Source organism: Hirundo rustica, chromosome 30 (genome assembly GCF_015227805.2).
Source record: "Hirundo rustica isolate bHirRus1 chromosome 30, bHirRus1.pri.v3, whole genome shotgun sequence".
Taxonomy (NCBI): Eukaryota; Metazoa; Chordata; class Aves; order Passeriformes; family Hirundinidae; genus Hirundo; species Hirundo rustica.
The window spans coordinates 731,798-751,156 of record NC_053479.1 but is presented as its reverse complement, the minus strand read 5'-3'; the positions used below and the strand labels follow the sequence as shown (position 1 = coordinate 751,156).

Here is a 19,359-nt window from a genome sequence, read left to right as displayed (position 1 = left end):
GGGAGGGGGGGGTGGAAAGAGCGGGTGGGAAGCCAGGTTTCAGTTTTAATTCTGAATTCCTCCGTTCCCCATCTCGGGAAGATTTACGCGGCTCGGCTCCCGCAGTTTATTTCCGAGCAGCGCCGCTGACTGCGAGCGTATGTACGGACATACATCAATTTAGTAAATGTATGTGCCAGGCTGAGAGCCCGGCTCGCATCTGCTGCTGCTCCGAGCCCAGGGAGGGGGCGAGGGGGGCTGGAAATGTCCTTAATTAGCTGCTTTCTGATGAGATCCCGTTGTCCTTCAGCCCCTGGCGCTCGCCGGGCTGCGGGGGCAGCCGGGATCGATGGCGCTGGCGGAGCAGAGAGCTCTTTGTTAGGGAAAGCTGCTCTTTTCCACCCAGCCCTTCCCAGGAGCAGTCCCGGCCCCACCGAGGGTTTGTGCTCCCATCCCGGGTGCTCCCGGCAGCTCCTTCCCGAGCTCTGGGGTGTTTTGGATATTCCCCTTCTCTATTTTCCTCCCCTCTCCCCTTTTATTTTTTTTTCTTTTTTGTTCGAAGCGAAAAGCCAAAGGAATAACGAAGCGTTGAATCTGCTCTCTGCAGATGAGGGGGAAAAGCAGCCGAAGCGAACGCGAGGTGCCCGTCCACAGGAGCGCTGCCCAGTCCCTCCCAGTGCTCCCAGTGCCGCCACAGCCCCTTGCCTTTTTCTCATCATCCTCAGCAGCTTTCTTGAACTCGTGCTCGAAGGAGCTGGCCAGCTCGTTGAAGAGTCCCACCTCCTCACAGTTCTTCAGGAACCGAGTCGGGGTCGGGGTCTGATCTGGTTCGGGTTGGAACACCGAGAATTGGTCAGGGAGAGGCCAAAAAAGGGGATTTTACCCACCCCAGCCCTTCAGTGGGGAGCCCTGGGGAATGAGGGCGTCACCCTGGGGACAGCAAGTGACACCTTGGCACGGGGACAGTCATTGGAGCAAGAGGATTCCTGGGAATTCCCGGCTGTGGAATTCCCGTCCCTCCCAGCCCGGGGTTGTGCCCCGTCCTCAGCTGGACAAGGAGGGAAAATGGGGAGTTTGATGTCCCTGAGATCACAGACACAGGGAGGGATGAGAGGGGAGAGCACGGGAAGGGAGCAGCCCCAGGGCCGGGCAGAGCCTCTCCCCTCCCTGCGCCAGCCCCGGATCCCAGAGCCATTCCCAATCCTGGGGCCATTCCCTGGGAATGCTCCCGGCCCTGGATCCCAAAACCATTCCCAATCCCGGAGCCATTCCCTGGGAATTCTCCCCTCCCTGTGCCACTCTTCCCAAGCCCGGAGCCGTTCCCAATCCCCTGGAGAACACGTGGAGCCGTGGCCAGTCCGGCCATCGCCCAGCCCATAAAGCACAAGGAACCCTCCCTGCTCCAGGCAGCCCCCAATCCCGCCGGGAATCACACCAAAGGATCCATCCCGCAGGAAAACACCGGGATTTTCCAGCACAAAGAGCTTCCCTGGGATGGCTCAGCCCGACTCCACGGCCTCCCTGCGCTGCGTTTGCCACGGAAGCAAAATCCCCCTCTGGGCACCCTTTGCTTCCCCCCAGATCCCAATCCATAAAACCCAGCAACTCCATCAACCAAATCTCTCCGCAGGAGGTTGTTTTTCCAGGGCTTTAACAGCTCTCAGGGCTCTTTTGGGATCGTTCTGCGCTCGGCATTGCCCTCCCGAGCCGCAGAGATTTCCACAAACAAAGCCCGGCCCCGCCGCGGCTCCTGCCCCGCGCCGCCAGCGCCCGTCCCCGTAAAAACCCATAAAAACCCCGGCCCCCGCTGCCACAAGGGCTCCTCGTCACCCTCCTCGGCTCAGCCGGGTCCTGCTCCTGCTCCCGGCCTCGGGAGAAATCCCAGAGACAAAATGGTGGCTGGAAAAACCCCGGCACGGATGGAATTCCGGGCAATAACGGCCCCGGATCTCAGTGCTCCGAGCCAGCAGGGTTTTTACAGCCCTCACACCCCCAGGCTGTGTCAGGCAGCGACAGGTTTGGGGGGATAAATTGGGGTTTGTTTGGGGTTCAGCTGCTCCTGAACTGACCAGGGATAAATTGGGTTTGTTTGGGGTTTAACTGCTCCTGAACTGACCAGGGATAAATTGGGTTTGTTTGGGGTTTAGCTGGTCCTGAACCAAACAGGGATAAATTGGGTTTAACTGGTCCTGAACTGACCAGGGATAAATTGGGTTTAACTGGGGCCAGGAATAAATTGGGTTTGTTTGGGGTTTTTTGTGTTCCACCCCAGAGCAGCCCCTGAGTGTCAGAGGTGACCTTGTTCCTGCGCTCCTCCGGTCTCTCATCCCCTGACGCTTTTCCAGGGAGAGGAATCCTGGCTCTGGGAGCCGTGGGGGGATCGGGGTGGGGCTCTGGCCCCATTTCTGCCCCACAGCCCCGTTCCTGATCTGCCCAGAAGGGATCCAGCGGCGCTGACCCTCGCGCTGCTCCTGAGCAATCCCAGCTCCCGGCAGCTCCTGCCGCACGGAACGATCCCGCCGGGAACCAGCTCACCCACCCACGGCCACAAATTGTCTCCAAACCCTTCAGGAACCAGGTGAATCCTCATCCCCCGCCTCAGCCCCGGGTCTGGGCTGCGGGGGAGCGGGGAGGAAGGCGCCAGGCTGCCGCAGCAGCTTTGTTCTCCCTTACAAATCCCTCGGGAAGCGCGGCCTCGGCACCCAGCAGCCGCACAAAAGGGACGGGAGGGACTCTGGAAGGTGCCAGACCGAGATCTGAGGGGTTTGGGGTTTTTCCCTGCACGGCCCAGGTGCTGCGCGAGCTCCCGGCTGGGGCTCCATGGGTTGTTGTTTTTTTTAATTTATTAACTGCAGCTTCCCAAAAAGCTCGGGAAAATCGACACCTGGGCTGAGAGGGGAAGCTGCTCTGTCAGGTTCGGTTCATCGTCCTCAAAGCACACGCAGAGACGTGAAAGCCCTCCTGGCCATAAATCCTCCAGCCTTTAATAAAAAAAGGGCGAGAGCTTAAAAAAAAAAAAAATTTAAAAAAAAATTAAAAAAAAACCACCACCCCCCCAACGCCACAAAACCTGATACTACCATAAAAAAAAAAAAAAAAAAAAAAAAAAAAAAAAAAAGAAAGAACTTGGAAGCCTCTGGCTTTCCTTTCGCCCTGATTAAATGCAGATCACAGGAGGTTTTATGGGTTTTGCAGTGCATCTGGTCCCTGGCATCAATCTTGCGGGGCGCTGGCCGGGCACATACCTGCGATGATGACGGAGTCGGTGCGAGCGGGGCCGAATTTCAATGTCATCTCATGCTTGTGTTTATGAACCGCCAGGTGGTCCTCGTTTGTGAACCTCTGAAACGAAACAATTTAGAAAATGGGGAATAAATGCGTCCTGTGTTTTACGGGCCCGTCCCGCCCAGGGCGAGGGGGGAGAGGCGGCTGCAGGGAACGGGGCAGGGATGTGGGAGCCCGGGGGGAAAAGAGGGGAAAAAAAGCTTTTACATGAGGCTCTGGATGGTGGGGGGCAAGGATTTTTAATAATCCGGGGTTTGGGTTTGATGCAGCGAGGCGGCGGCTGCAGCTGATGGAAACGCACGGAAATCCCAAATTCCAGAATTCCCACTTCGTTGCCGGATGAGGAAGAGGGGAATTGGGGTGCAACTGGGGCAACTTTTCCTGCGTGGGGCGAGATCCAGCTGCGGAGTTTTTTGCGGAGCGAGGACGCAGCGGCCGTGCGGGAGGGGGAACATCTCCCACACCACAAACCCCCCCCAGCGAAATTCCACCTGCAGGATCAGCCCCATCCCTCAGGGAGCCTTTGGGGAGGGTAAAAAAAACCCCACCCCAGGCTCTGGGGCTGGCTTTGGGGCCGGGAAAGGCAGACAAAGGCAGGGCTGAGGAGAGGGGAGCGAGGCAGGGACGGGGTTAAAGCACAGCCCCATAAAGCCCAGGATGGATTGCGTCTCTCCTAATAGACTGCGACAAACGGGGCCGGGGCACGGCTCCTCTCCTCCGCAGCGCTTTCACGCGCCCAGCAGCACCGGCTGCTTCGAGAAATGCGCTGCAGCAGCGGAGCAGCGGCAGAGCGGCGGCGCAATTCCTGCCCCTTCCTGCCCCTTCCTGCCCCTCCGTGCCGACCCAAACCCACCCAGATCCCCCCGAGCCTGGGGGGTGCTCGAGCGACACCCGCGCCCGGCAGAAACGGCTCCGCTGCTTTCGGAAATAAATCGGAGATTTGTGAGATGAGCAGAGCCGGGGGACGGGGGACGGTCCCTCAATGGCAGGGGACAGTCCCTCAATGGCAGGGGACAGTCCCTCAATGGCAGGGGACGGTCCCTCAATGGCAGGGGACAGTCCCTCAATGGCAGGGGACAGTCCTACAGTGACAGGGGACAGTCCCTCGGTGACAGGGGACAGTCCCTCAATGGCAGGGGACAGTCCCTCAGTGACAGGGGACACCAAGACACGGTGCCCATCCAGCCCAGCCCCTTCCCCTTGGCTCAGGGACGAGGGGGTTACACACAGGTTACACACAGGTTACACACAGAGGTTACACACACGAGTTGCACACACAGGTTATATATGGGGGTTACACACAGGGGTGACACACAGGGGTTGCACACAGGTTACACACACAGGTTGCACACAGGTTGCACACACAGGTTACACACACAGGTTACACACACAGGTTGCACACACAGGGGTGACACACACAGGTTACACACAGGTTACACACACAGGTTACACACAGAGGTTACACACACAGGTTGCACACAGGTTGCACACAGAGGTTACACACAGAGGTTACACACAGGTTGCACACAGAGGAGTTACACACAGAGCCCCTCACTGCTCACAAGCTGCTTCGGCAGCCGCCCGTGATTTGGGCTCAGCTTTAGGGAAATCAGAGCTGCTGCGAGAAAAGCCAGGAGGTTTTTTCTGCCTGCGGAGCTCCAGGAGGTGACTGAGCTCCGTCTCTCGCAGCTCCGCTCCGCAACTAAACCTTAAATAAACCCGAAATAAATAAAATTTCTCGTCCCTCTGGCCAAAATCTGCCTCATCTGGGGCTCTTTTTTGCCTCCCCGCAGCTCCCGATGCCGCCGCTCTGCTCCTGCCCGGCCACATCGACAAATCAAATCCTTTTTGTGCGGGAGCTTTTACAGACCCCGGCCCCGAAACAAAGGGAATGAGAGCGGGGAAGGATCGTCTGCAGGGCCAGGGACACCCACAGCTTCCACCCACAGCTTCCACCCACAGCTTCCACCCACAGCTTCCACCCACAGCTTCCCCGGGTTTGGCCCCAAAATCCCCGGGGTTTATGGAATTTGGCTGCCGGCGGTTGGGACCCTGCTGGGACGGGGCGAGCCGAGGGTTTTGTGCGGGGTTGGGATGAATATTTAGCAGGCGGGCGGCGTCGGGAATCTGAACACCTGAGACGGAGGAGAGAGGGGGGGAAAAAAAAAAATAAAAAAAATAAGAAAATTCCCAATTCTCCCGCCTCCGTTTTGTGCTAAAGAAATGGGATTTTTAGGTCAGGGAGGGAAGAGGTGCAGAGCAGGGTCGTGTCTTCTCTCCCGCCAACGCCGGGTTTATTTTAATCTTTCATTTTCCTTCATTGCCGGATTTTTTTTTTCCCCCCCTAATTTTTTTTTTTTTTTTCCCCGGCACTTTCGGTGCGCCGGGCGCGCGTTACAGCTCTATTTAACATCTTTATGTGGGCTCACAGCTCGGGAGCTCTCTCCCTTCCCTGCGCAGAAATGCTCACAGACACAATATATCTTTCTGCACACATTTCCAAACGCCGAAAGCCAGAGGCTGAGTCTGGCACTTGGGTTCTAAATCATGTCATTTTACACAGAGAGGGGAAGCAGAGGGGGGAGAGGAGGGGGGAAGAATAGGGAAAAAAAAATGGAATGAGTTAAAGCCGCAGCACCAGCTTTAATATTTAATCTCCTTCCATCAGCAGCTGACATACAGCAGGGTTATTTCAGCTGCTATTTTGCGGGTGTCGGAATTAAAAAGAAGATGTTGGCTGTAAAGTCTTTGGGGCGAGGGACGGCAGCAAGGGTGAGCGAGCTGCCAGCTGGCCCTCGGGGTTTCCCCGGGCTGGAGCTGCCTCCTGCAGCCCCAAATTCGAGATTTTTCCCTCCCCGGCGCCGGGGCACCGCGGAGGGCTGGACAAAGCCGGGGGTGCCGCAGGTTTTTGGGAGCAAACAGCTCCGAGGGCCTGGGCTGGGCACCCGAGGGGCTGGGACAGCTCCGGGGACAGATGTGCTCAATAAAATCCCGAATTAACGGCACACAAAGGTTCCTGCTGGAGCCCGGGCAGGCTGGAGGGGATTTCTCCAGCAGTTTCACACCAGGAACACGGGGCTGGGCGCTCAGGGGCCGTCCCGGTTTTTGGAGGAGCCGCGTTCGGCGCAGAGGGGGCTCAGGTGATGCCCAGGGTGGGGGAATCCTGCAGCAGGAGCAGCTCCAGCTGGATTTTCACCTTGTCCAGAGCCCGGCACCGAGCCACGATTCCCCGAGGAACGGCCGGGAGTGCTGAGGGGGGGCTGGCGGCCAGCGCTGCCTCCCCACGCTCATCACGGGCGGAATTAACGAGCGGAATTAACGAGCTGTCAGCACGAGGGGAGGCTGAGCCACTGCTCCGAGCGTGACTCGCGCTGGAGACACCCTGGGCACGGGGATGGAGACACCATGGACACGGGGACACCCTGGACACAGGGACACCATGGACACAGGGATGGAGACACCCTGGACACGGGGACACCCTGGACACAGGGACACCATGGACACAGGGACACCGTGGGCACAGGGACACCATGGACACAGGGACACCCTGGGCACAGGGATGGAGACACCCTGGGCACAGGGACGGAGACACCCTGGGCACAGGGACACCCTGGACACAGGGATGGAGACACCCTGGGCACAGGGACACAGAGGAGAGCAGCAGGAAGAGCTCAAAGTCACCGCCTTTAAAATCTGCCGCCCTTTGGGTTTGGGTTTCACCTCCAGAATCCAGCCCTGCACTCCCCACAGGCCGGGAGGATATCCCGGGCTCTGCCTGGCTCTCCTGGGACACGGCATCCTCAGGCCCAGGGTGGGGGGTTTGGACCTCCCGGCTCATCCCAGCCCTTCCTCCCTGCTCCCAGCCCCGCTCCCATCCCCGGACTCGATGGATTGCCAGGTTGCACAGACATTCCCAGCCCGTTTCCAGGCTGCGCAGCCGCTCCCTGCTCGCTGGGCACAGTGCAGGGGGGCTCAGGGGGTCCCAGGGGGGCTCAGGGGGGCTCAGGGGGTCCCCCCAGCCAGGGGACAGGGTGGCTGTCCCAGGGTGAGCGACGTGACCCCGCTGCTGGCTCGGGGCCCGGCTCCGCGTCCCAGCTGAGCGATGCAGGGATAATTCCCTCGCCGCCTGCACGGATTAATTCACTAATGTGCCTAAAGTGCCCCGATTCCGAGCGATTCCGAGCGATTCCGATGATTCACGGCTGCACAGGCCGGGGGGACCACGGCAATTATCCCAGGCCCATTTCCACGGGGAAGGGGGAGTCGGGATGAGGGGGGAGCCGCAGAGACGCCTTGCTTTGGGAGGACCCAACACCACACGGACAAATCGTCCTGTTCCAGCACACACAGCAGACACGAGGCAAAGGTTTGGGAGCTGGAGGGGCCCCGGTGGTGCCCAGAAGCTTCCAGAAGAGCTCGGAGCCGCCCTGGGAAGCTGGGGGTTGTTTCCCACCGTGGCACCGAGGTCTCCGAGCGCTCCTGGAACGACAGGATGGAGGAGAAAGGGGGGGAAGCTTTGCAAGGATCAGCTCAGGGAGGAAAACCAGGCCAGGAACTGCGCTTGGAGAGCTCGGGGTGTTCCACAATCCAGGGAAAAGCTGGAGGAGAGGAAAGGCTGGGAGAGGTGACTCCCCCCTCTGCTCCCTGCAGCCCTGCCGCAGCGGGGACGGATCCTGCTCCACACCGGGATGTGAAACCCCGAGCAGCCCCAGCCTTTCCCAGCCTTTCCCGAGCCAATTCCTGCCCCAATTCCTGCCCCAGTTCCTGCCCCAATTCCTGCCGGCTCCAGGAAGGAGCCCTGGGGGCGTTTTGAGCCGTTTTCCCCCCTTGCAGCTGCCCCCAGCTAAAAATGCAGCGACATTTAATCCCTGAAATGTTCTTTTTGGCTCTGGCGGCTCCAGGGACCCCGTGGCTCTGCCTTGCCCTTTAAAACGCTGCTCCCTCCCGCCCCGTGATTGATTCCGGGTCCTTCCTTGTGTTAAAAAAAAAAAAAAGGGGGAGGAATCAGAATAATAATGAAACTCCGGGCAGCGCTGGGTGAGGAATCCCCGGCCCAGCAGCCCCACAGAAAAAACAAAGCACCAAAATTGGGATTTTCTTCCCTTTTCTTCTTTGCTCAGAGAATTTTTTTCTTTTGTAGGTACTCCCCCAAAGTTCCCCGCAATTTACACAAAGAGCTAAGCGGGTTCTGGAGCACATCCCATCCCATCCCATCCCATCCAATCCAATCCCATCCCATCCCATCCCATCACATCCCACCCTCCTTGGCCAGAAGGGCAGAGCATTTAATTGGGAGCAGGTAAATAATTTAATTTACATTTCTATGGCTCCGCTTATCCCAAAGGGCTTCTCAGGCACGGGCCCCTCCTGGAATGCAGGTGTTTGGGCAGGGGGGGCAAGAAACCATCTGGCTGAGAACGTGAGGAGCCAAGGACGTCCGGGGAAAACCCTCCACCAACTCCGCATTCCACGTCCTGCTCTTTTATTTTCCCCTTGAATTTCGGCACGGTGTTATCCCGGCGGGATTTAACCTCTCACCACCAAATCCGAGGCTTTGGGAAGGAGCACCTGGGTGGGAGCAGCGCCCTGGGCACAGCACAGTCCCTACGGGAGGAGCTGGAATCAGCCCAGTTCCCTCCTTGGGGTTACAGGGATACAACTGGAATCAGCCCAGTTCCCTCCAGGCTGCGATTCCAGGGATACACACCCCAAGTGGCTCCTGAATTTCCTACGGCACTGACACAGCCCGGAGGGATGGAGCCCATCCCAGGGAATGGATCTCCAAACCCTGTGGGGATGGATTCATCCCACAGAACTGATCCCAAACCCCTCGGGATGGATCCATCCCACAGAACTGATCCCAAACCCCTCGGGATGGATCCATTCCACAGAGCTGATCCCCAAACCCCAGTGGGATGAATCCATCCCACAGAACTGATCCCAAACCCCTCGGGATGGATCTCCATACTCCGCACCAGGACACAGCCCGAGGCAGGTCCCGGGAATGCCGCCATCCCCGCTCTCCGCACGCTGCACCATTCCAAAATCCCTGCACCATTCCGAAATCCCCGCACCATTCCAAAATCCCCGCACCATTCCAAAATCCCCGCACCATTCCAAAATCCCCGCACCATTCCAAAATCCCCGCACCATTCCGAAATCCCCGCACCACTCCGAAATCCCCGCACCACTCCGAAATCCCGTCTCCCTTTCCACGGGAGCGCGGGTGATTAACAGCCGGGTGTTAATTAGCGCTGCCGCAGCAGCGGCCCCGCGGTAATTAACGGCGTGAGCGAGGGGAGCAGCGGCTCCAGAGCCGGGCCCGGAGCATCCCCCGGGACGGCTCCGGGCGTGAATCACGGCCCCAGCCCGGCTCGGGCCCGGCAGCGCCGCGGCTCCTCGGGGTCACCTTGGCCAGCCATCAATCCCGGCCCGCCGGCAGACAGCGCCCATAAAACGGGAAAGGCTCCGTCCTTCAGCGGGAACCCAACCCAACCCAGCCAAGGCCTTTTCCCGCCCGGATCCGGGACCAGCGCCGCGTTCGGCTCCGGGCCGTGCCCGAAGGCAAAGAGCGGCCGTTGCAGGAGGGAAATGGGGAATTAAAATTGCTGCCGGGTTTTCAGGGAGCGCTGCTGGTGCGCAGAGAGAGCCACGGCAGCTGCTGGTGGAAAAGAAAGGGTAGGAAAAAAGAGAAAGAAATAACAATAAAATCAAATCCCTCTCTGCGGCTTCAGCTCTCGCTGCGGCCTCTGTGCTCACCCCCCTGTCCTGGACACCCGACAGCTCCTGAAGGGATAATCCAGGAGCTTTTCCCAAAGTTTGATCCCCCAGCAAACAAACAAACAAACAAACAAACAAACAAATGGGGGAGGGTTTATGGAGTGCAAGCAAAAGCCTAACAGGAAGCTCAGTCCCTGAAACAAGAATGGAAATGTAAAAATAACCGACTCCGAGCCGTGGACGATGACTTTGCCGCGTCTCCGTGCCCTGGGAGGGGTTGGGAAACGCCCCTGGAGAGGGGCCAGGGCCAGGAGAGGCTTTGGCCGCAGGTGGCACCTGGGATGAGCTGCTCCAGTCCCCGCTCCCTGCCAGGCCTGGAATTCCGTGGGAATCGGGGCTGGGGGCAGAGCCTCACAGCCCAGGGAGCCCTGGCACCGGAGGAAAGGGAAACTGAGGCACAACAGAGCCGGAGGCCGGGCTGGGGGTGCCTCTGGTGGATTTGGGAGAGCTGTGGCAGGACAAGGGGTTTGGGCGGCGCCGTGGGAGCAGCTCCGTCCCGGATTTACCCCAGAACGAGCCCCAGGCTGGGCAGGGACGCTCCAGCCCCTCCCCAGGGCTGCTGGAGGGGGGCTCCTGTCCCCACGCACCCCCCAACCCACCACTGTCTCAGAGCTCCCCCCAAAAAAACGACCCTAAAACGACCCCAAAACCAACCCTGACACCAAAGTCGGCTCCGAGGGGATCCGGCCGTGCCCGTGCCGGGCTGGAAGCGCCGGCGTGACTCAGCCTTGACCTTGGAACGGCACCACAATCACACGGAGGATGCCACGGCCCCATTCAGCTTTTTAAGGCCCTGGAATGGTGATTTCCTTCAATTCAGCGCAGTATTGGGAACGTGCCCACCCATTCACGGAGCGCGAGGCTCCGCTGATGGCTTTATCGCCTGGAAAAGGGGTTTTTTTGTGGATTTATCTCCTGGGGAAGCTCCAGCAGCAGCAGCAGCTGCCTGGGAAGGGCAGCAGGTCAAACGCAAAGAGAATTGAAGCCGCTCAGAAGTTTGGGGTTTGTCCCCTCTAACGGTGGCACGGAGGGAAAAAGCCGCAGGGAAGGGCAGATTCCGTGGATCCAGAGGTGCCCGGGGTTAAAAACACCCCAAAAAAGGGGAGGGGGAATTCCTGGAGGGTGGGGATGGGGACAGAACAGGGGGGGCAAACTGAGGTTGGTGGGTGCTTTGGGGACGAGCTGCAGGAACCCCAGGGGCTGCCCGGGTGTTTTATCCCTGAAGTGTCCCAGGCCAGGCCCTGCCCATTCCCAGGGAACGAGTCCTGTCCATCCCAGACCTTTTCCCAGAGCTCCATTTCCCACCCTGCAGTTCCCTTAATCCTCCTCATCCCCAGCACCGAAGCACCAGGAATTTTCCACCAACGCCGTCCATTTCCCCGGATAAAAACTCGTTTTTGTGGGGTTTTTTTTTCCCCTGGAGATTTTGGCCAACCTGCAGCTCCCTTCCCTGCTTCCCACATCCAGCCGCATTCCCGGCTCCTGCCTGCGCCCAGCCGTCAGCACTGCGGTAATTAAAGCTTTTAAAAAAGGAGAGCAGCAGCAGCAGCAGCAGCAGAAAAAAAAAAAATTAAAAAAAAAAATCGGCGTTTGCCTCTTTTTGCCTCTCGGAAGAGCCACCTGTTTTATCGGAACGGGGATTTATGGGCACATTAACGCGGAGCTGCTGCTCCCACCCTGATGAGGTTCTCAGTGACCCTCTTCTCCCCGGAGATTTATGATTTCTCCCGGCACACTCCCATGCCTGACTCCATCCCGCAGCTCCTGGATCCCTCTTTCTTCCCTCAAAACCGCCTGCAGTGGGTTTTCAGAGGCTGCTCAGCTTCCCCAGCCGGCGGGGTCAGGTTTTTGTGCCAGAGGCTCCTTCCCTTTATCCCGTTTTTTTTCCTGTGACTCGCCCCGGGAGGTTTGAGCCCAGCCCGTGACGGGATCAGGCTCGGGGAGCAAACACTGACACGATCCCCACAGAATTCCCGGCAGAAGCTGGAGCCTGCAGCCGCACTTCGCTCCCCGATCACGTCCTGGCCGCCCCCAAACCCTCCCACCTGCAGCCCCGGGTAAAAGCGAGCGGATAAAACCCTCCAGCGCCCGGATAAACCTCTCCCGGCAGCTTCCCCCACAGCCCACGGCGAGGTGCTGATTCAGTGATGTGGAAACACAAAGCCAAGGTCACCAAAATCCCCGTCCTTAGGGGGCCTGAGCCGTTTTCTCCTGCCCACGCTTCGGGCTGCAGGTAATAAAATCTCACAGGGAGCAAAAGGCATTGGGATTCTCCTCCGGAGCTCTGCGGACGTGGGGGATCTGCAGCAGCAGCCCCGAGCCCCTGGCAAGGAGAGGAACCAGAGGCTTCAGCACCAAACCACGAGCAGGAACTGTCTGGTCCGGCCCCAGAGCCACGAGCCGGGGAGAATTCCCCGATTCCCGGCGTGGGGAATGAGCGGGCTGGCTTGGGAGCAGGGGAAGGAGGGAACTGCAGCGGTGCTGCAGGGCAGGGAGAGCTCAGGGCTGAGTCCTGGGCACTGCAGGGCACCGGGAAAGGCTCATTCCCAAATCCCTGGCACTGCAGGGCACCGGGAAAGGCTCATTCCCAAATCCCTGGCACTGCAGGGCACCGGGAAAGGCTCATTCCCTGACTCTGCAGGTGCCAGGTGGCAGCAGGTGAGGCAGGAAGGGAAGGGGAGGGAAAAACCATCACGGGATCATCGGCTCACTCCATCCCAGCCTTGGATCACCCCAAGCGCTCCTCTGGGTGTTTATTCTCACAAAAAATGGGAATATTCAGATGGAGCTGCTCCTCTGGGTGTTTATTCTCACAAAATATGGGAATATTCAGATGGAGCTGCTCCTCTGGGTGTTTATTCTCACAAAATATGGGAATTTTCGGATGGAGCTGCTCCTTTGGGTGTTTATTGTCACAAACACTGGGATTTTCCGATGGAGCCGCTCCTCTGGGTGTTTATTCTCACAAAATATGGGAATATTCAGATGGAGCTGCTCCTTTGGGTGTTTATTGTCACAAACACTGGGATTTTCAGATGGAGCCGCTCCTCTGGGTGTTTATTCTCACAAATACTGGGATTTTCAGACGGAGCCGCTCCTCTGGGTGTTTATTCTCACAAATACTGGGATTTTCAGACGGAGCCGCTCCTTTGGGTGTTTATTCTCACAAATACTGGGATTTTCAGACGGAGCCGCTCCCCGCTCGCCTGCAGCCGGCACCGAAGGGGTTCCAGCAGCCGGGGGCGATGCTCGGAATTCCTGGATGACCACAAACCCCTCCCTGCCCACCCAGCCCCGCCTGGAGCCGCAGCCCCGTCACGTTCCCGGTTTATAAACCCCGAAGGGAGCAGGGAATTCTCCGGCTCCTCTCGCAGCTCTTCTTTGTGCGCTGCCGCAGAGCCCCCCCCCAGCCCGACCCAGGCTCTCACCATTCCTTATTGTCTGCATCTTTATTCCCAGGGGGAATTTTAAAGGCTTTCACGTTTCGATTGTTTTAATCCGACGTATTAAAAAAAAAAAAAATTAAGGGGAAAAAAAAAAAAGGAATGACTTGAGCACAACAGCTGGGCCGAGCGCTGGGAAGGCGTGGTGCTGGAGCAGGTGTTAAACGAGATTTAGGGAGGCTCCAGAGGGGAGGGATGAGCCCGGCTCAGCCTCTCCCACCCCGAGGTTCTCGTTTCTGCCGCTCACCGGGAACGGCTTTGCCCAAAAATTGAGCCCGTGCTCTGGTCTTTAAGGAAAAGCCCCAAAGGTGTGTGGGGGGGGTTTTGTCTCTTTGCTGAGCAGCCCCAGCCTGGAGCATCCATCTCACTGCCCTCCAGCCCTTTATGGACCCCAAACGTGACCCCAAACCCGGCCCGGAGCGAGGCTCGCGCACAAAACAAAGCGGCGAGAAACGGAGGGAGAAAATCAGGAAAAAACCCACCCAAAATAAAACAAAACAAAACAACAACCCCGAAGGTAAAAACCCGACACGTTTCTCTGGAAATACAGGGAATTAAAGGTGGATTTTCACCCTGCTCCCAACATTGCTGCGCCCCTGGCGCTCAGGACACGCTGTGTCCTGTTCGTCTGCAACGTTCCCGGTTGTTCCCGGTATCCCCGGTTATTCCCGGTTATTCCCAATGGATCCGCGGCTGCCGCAGAGGGGCGGAGCGGCCGCTGCCAGCACACAGAGCCAAATCCTCGGGAGGAAAAGGGAGGGAAAAGGGAGGGAAAAAGGAAGAAAAAAGGAGGAAAAAAGGAGGAAAAAAGGGAGAAAAAAGGGAGGAAAAAGGGAGAAAAAAGAGAGGAAAAAGGGGAGGAAAAAGGGGAGGAAAAAAAGGGGAGAAAAAAAAAGGGGAGAAAAAAAGGGGAGGAAAAAAAGGGGAGAAAAAAAGGGGAGAAAAAAAGGGGAGAAAAAAAAAGGGGAGAAAAAAAGGGGAGGAAAAAAGGGGAGATTCTGGCTGCTAGCCCACAAAGCCAAGTCCTGGGGAGGAAAAGGGAGGAAAAGGGAGGAAAAGGGAGGAAAAGGGAGATTTTGGCTGCCGGGCTGGGCTGGGCCCGAGGGGGAAGCGGCTCGTGAATCAAAGCCCGATCATTTATTTGGGTGTTAAATAAAAAATCCAGGGCACAGGGCGGGGTGAAAGGGAAACATTCCCGTCCCTCTCCAGCCCACAGATCCCTTTCCACAGCACCGGGGAAGGGATAAAACCCCGGCACATTCCCCCACCTCCAGCCCGGGGTTATTTTAAAGTGAAGCGACAGCTTGGCTGGGTTTTAGACAAGAAGTTTACAGAAAATCCTGCAAGCTCAGGCACCTTTCGGAGGGCTGGATAAATCCTTTTCCTCTCCAGCCCTATCCCCGCTGCGGTGCTGATTCTGGGATATATCCATGATGCCGATAACGAGGTCTTTGTCAGAGCTGCTGCTCCGAGGAGTTAAGTGATTTGTTCTCCCAGTAAAATAAAAAGGATTTACAATTGTCTCAGAGCAGCAGGCAGGGGAGCGAGCGGGGCTTCAAAACCGAACAGCCTTGACTCCGAAAGACCGGCGTTAACACCGGGAAATACTGCGGGTGCCAGGAAAACACTCGCAGCTGGGAGCAGGGAGGGAAAGCTCCAACCCTCGGGGTTTGGTGGCACTTGGGGACCCCTCCCTCCCTGGCCAAGCAGCCCCCAGCCCCATTCCCGTGGGTTTTAGGGAGAAACGTGCAGGTTCTGCAGCTCTGGGAGAAACCCAGGCCCGGCTGGGAGCCGCGCTCAGGCTCCAGCTCAGGTTCAGAGGAGATTTCTGCTCCCCCCGGAGCCTGGCTCAGCTCCTGGCAGCGCAATTTGCATTTCTGGGACAGAGCAGGAGCTCCAGGTGAGGACTTGGCTCCGCTCCCTTCGCTCCCAGCAGAAACTCGGCGGGTGTGAGAGCCTCTAAATCCAAAGGAGAAGGAACCTGAGAGGGCACGGCCGAGCTCCTCCGGGGGGGATTTCTGCAGCCCTGAGCGCGTTCCCAAAAATGAGAAACCCGCCCTCCTCATTCCCCGCTGCTGCTGCGGGAGGTGGAGACCGGGAACAGCGAGGCTCAGGAGAAAATACGAACCCCGAATAAATCAGAAACCGAGCTCAGGAGAAAGCCGGCGGAGTCTGAGGAGCGCCAAACCCGGCTCAAGGGGCACCAGGACGAATCCGAAATCCTGAGGAACGCGCAGGAATCCGGGGCTGGGATGTTCACGGGAGTGCCACCCTAATGTCAGTGTCACCCCAATGTCAGTGTCACCCCGGGACCAGTGCCACCTCAATGCCAATGTCAGCCCAATGCCAGTGCCACCCCAGGGCCAGTGTCACCCCAATGCCAGTGTCACCCCAGGGCCAGTGTCACCCCAATGCCAGTGTCACCTCAATACCAGAGCCACCCTGGAGCCAGTGTCACCTCAATGCCAGTGTCACCCCGGGACCAGTGTCACCCCAATGCCAGAGCTACTTCAGTGTCACCTCAATGTCAGCGTCACCCCAATGCCAGTGTCGCCTCAATGCCAATGTCACCCCAATGTCAGAGCCACTTCAGTGTCACCTCAATATCAGCATCACCCCAACGCCAGAGCCACCCCAGGGCCAGTGTCACCTCAATGCCAGTGTCACCTCAATGCCAGCGTCACCCCAATGCCAGCGTCACCCCAATGCCAGCACTTCCCTCGGGAAGGGAGCAGGGAGAAGCCTGAGCGGGCTCTGCAGCAGAAAAGCCTTTCCTGCAAGGACACTGCGGCAGGAGCTTCCAGGAGCTTCCAGCCTGATCCCGGCTCGTTCCCAGCTCATCCAGACACATCCAGGCTCATTCCCAGCTCATTCCCGGCTCATTCCCGGCTCCGGGCCATTTTGGGACTGCTGTCAGCCCTGGCTGTGTGGCACACACGTGCTGCGCAGCGCTGCCAAGAACTGCCAAGGAATCCCAGCCAGAGGAATGACAAAGATTTTAACTTACAGGAAACGCTGCTATTAAATAATATTTAAGTCTTAATTATATTTTAAACCGGCCATTTTAGAAAAAAAGAAGTTCTATTACGGTGCTTTTGTAGTTAAAGGTCTGTCAACATTTCCATTTTAAACCTTCATTTCTAGGGGGTTTATAATTTGGCCATAAAAATTCATTCTAGGCTGGAACTTGGCAAACAGGGGCTCAGCCTAGGAGCAATATTTTTTATTATCCAATTTGGTTTAAATTGGTTTGGCCGTTTTTAAGTTATAGGAGTGTAAAAAATAAACGTTTACTGGTTTCAGATGCCTTCTCAAGCTTATTATTATTCAAAATTAGCCTTCCCCCTCCCCACCTCCAAAAATACCTTCGGCGAGAGGTGGGGGAGATCACTGGGCTCTGCTGACAGTCCAGGAGTTACGGCTCAAATTAATTCCCTCCTTTTCCTGCCAACAGCCCGAGAGCTCCCGGAGCCAGCCCCGCGTGCACGCGGAGCCTGCGAGGCTGGAGCCGTGCAGCAGCTGCTGCTCGGTGCAGGGGCTGCAGCTGCTGTCAGTGATGCACTCTGGGAACCTGCATTCCCTTGGGGATCGTGCATTCATTCCCTCTGGGAACTGCATCCATCCCTCTGGGAACCTGCATCCATCCCTCAGGGATCCTGCATTCATTCCCTTGGGGATCCTGCATTCATTCCCTCTGGGATCCCGCATTCATCCCTCTGGGAACTGCATCCATCCCTCAGGGAACCTGCATTCATTCCCTCTGGGATCCCGCATTCATCCCTCTGGGAACTGCATCCATCCCTCAGGGAACCTGCATTCCCTTGGGGATCCTGCATTCATTCCCTCTGGGATCCCGCATTCATCTCTCTGGGAACTGCATCCATCCCTCTGGGAACCTGCATTCCCTTGGGGATTGTGCATTCATTCCCTTGGGGATTGTGCATTCATCCCTCTGGGAACTGCATCCATCCCTCTGGGAACCTGCATTCATCCCTCTGGGATCCTGCATTCATTCCCTCTGGGATCCTGCATTCATTCCCTCTGGGATCCTGCATTCATTCCCTCTGGGATCCTGCATTCATCCCCTTTGGGATCCTGCATTCATTCCCTCAGGGAACCTGCATTCATCCCCTTTGGGATCCTGCATTCATCCCCTTTGGGATCCTGCATTCATTCCCTCTGGGATCCTGCATTCATTCCCTCTGGGATCCTGCATTCATTCCCTCTGGGATCCTGCATTCATTCCCTTTGGGACTGTGCATTCATTCCCTTGGAGATCCTGCATTCATTCCCTCAGGGGATCCTGCATTCATTCCCTTTGGGATCCTGCATTCATTCCCTTGGGGATCATGTATTCATCCCCTTTGGGATCCTGCATTCATTCCCTCAGGGAACCTGCATTCATTCCCTTTGGGATCCTGCATTCATTCCCTTGGGGATCATGTATTCATCCCCTTTGGGATCCTGCATTCATCCCTCAGGGATCCTGCATTCATTCCCTTGGGGATCATGTATTCATCCCCTTTGGGATCCTGCATTCATCCCTCTGGGAACCTGCATTCCCTCAAAGGGGAGCAAAGGGGAGCATCATTTTATCCCTTCTCCATCGTCGGATTCCGTGGTTTCTGTGTTGACGCTCGGCCGGTGCAGGGAGGGACTCTGCGGCTCCTGGGGGGAGGTTTGGCACTGCTGGGGCGCCTGCAGGGCTGAGGCTGGGGTGGGAGCTGCTCCTGGGACACCCAGACGTGTGCCTGGACCCTGGTGACACGGAGCGTCCAGCCCCAAAGAGCTGTGGTGTCCTGAAGCTGAGACCAGCACTGCAGTGTCCCCCTCACCGTGGTGTCCCCCTCATCACAGTGTCCTGGTCACAATGGTGTCCCCCTCACCGTGGTGTCCCCCTCATCACAGTGTCCTGGTCACAATGGTGTCCCCCTCACCGTGGTGTCCCCCTCATCACAGTGTCCTGGTCACCGTGGTGTCCCCGAGCTCTGACAGGCGTGCACCCCATAACCCTGGAGGGGCAGTCCCAGGTGCCACCACGGTGAAGCCCCAGCTCTGAAGAGCAGCCCCATCCCACAGGCTCCTCAGGGGAAGGCTCAGATTCCCAAAGGCTCCCAGGGGCTGGCAGGAGCTGGAATTCCTCGGGAGCAGCACCCCGAGCTGTGCCCAAGGCCGGTGCCGGGCCAGGGACGGCTCCTGCTGCAGGGCAGGGTGCCACAGCTCGGCTGCTCCCGTGCCAGCTGCGCTCCCTGAACCGCCGGGGAATTCATCCAGAGTTGGTGCTGCTGCCCTTCCCCAGCCTCAGGAGCAGAGCCCGAGGGTTTGCTCCTCACCTGCAGCACTCCCAGGGGAGCTGGGACACCCCTGGGCTCCAGGTGGCCCCTGGCACCTGCCAGGCTGGGAATGCCGTGCCTGGGGCTGGAAGGGAGAAGGACAAAGCAGGCTCTGGGATGGCACCGGCCCCTCAAACCCTGCCCGCTCCCGCCTCCCTCCTTTGCTGCCTTTTCCCACCGCAGCAGCTCCTCTGGAACAACCTGATCTGCTCCAGGGGCAGGATCGGCCCTGGGGCCGGGCACAGCAGGCACAGCTCGGGTGCCACGGCTGGGAATCCCAAACTGGGAATCCCAAACTGGGAATCCCAAAGTGAGAACCCCAAACTGGGAATCCAAAAATGGAAATCCCAAACTGGGAATCCCAAAGCGAGAATCCCAAACTGGGAATCCCGGGCTGGAAACACCGGAGCAGCCATGGCCGCAGGGATACCCCGTGGTGCCACCCCACAGCCGCAGTGGTGGCAGGGTGAGCCCCATGCTTGCCTGGGCAAGGGTAAAGGTCGATTTTCCCCCTCTGCACACCCTGTAAAGGGAATAAT

The 19,359-nt window shown here is 57.9% G+C and overlaps 1 protein-coding gene across 1 annotated transcript in view; it reads right to left on the bottom strand.

Annotated features, from left to right (window-relative positions):
• Positions 1-253: 253 nt before the first annotated feature.
• The window catches only part of ATF7 (activating transcription factor 7), a 35,391-nt gene continuing 16,285 nt past the window's right edge, over positions 254-19,359 (bottom strand). The window contains exons 3-5 of the mRNA XM_058423790.1: positions 3,225-3,321; positions 685-803; positions 254-334 (exon numbers count right to left, since the gene is read on the bottom strand). Coding sequence (XP_058279773.1) covers positions 254-334; positions 685-803; positions 3,225-3,321 — 297 coding nt within the window. The remainder of the gene's footprint in view (positions 335-684; positions 804-3,224; positions 3,322-19,359) is intronic.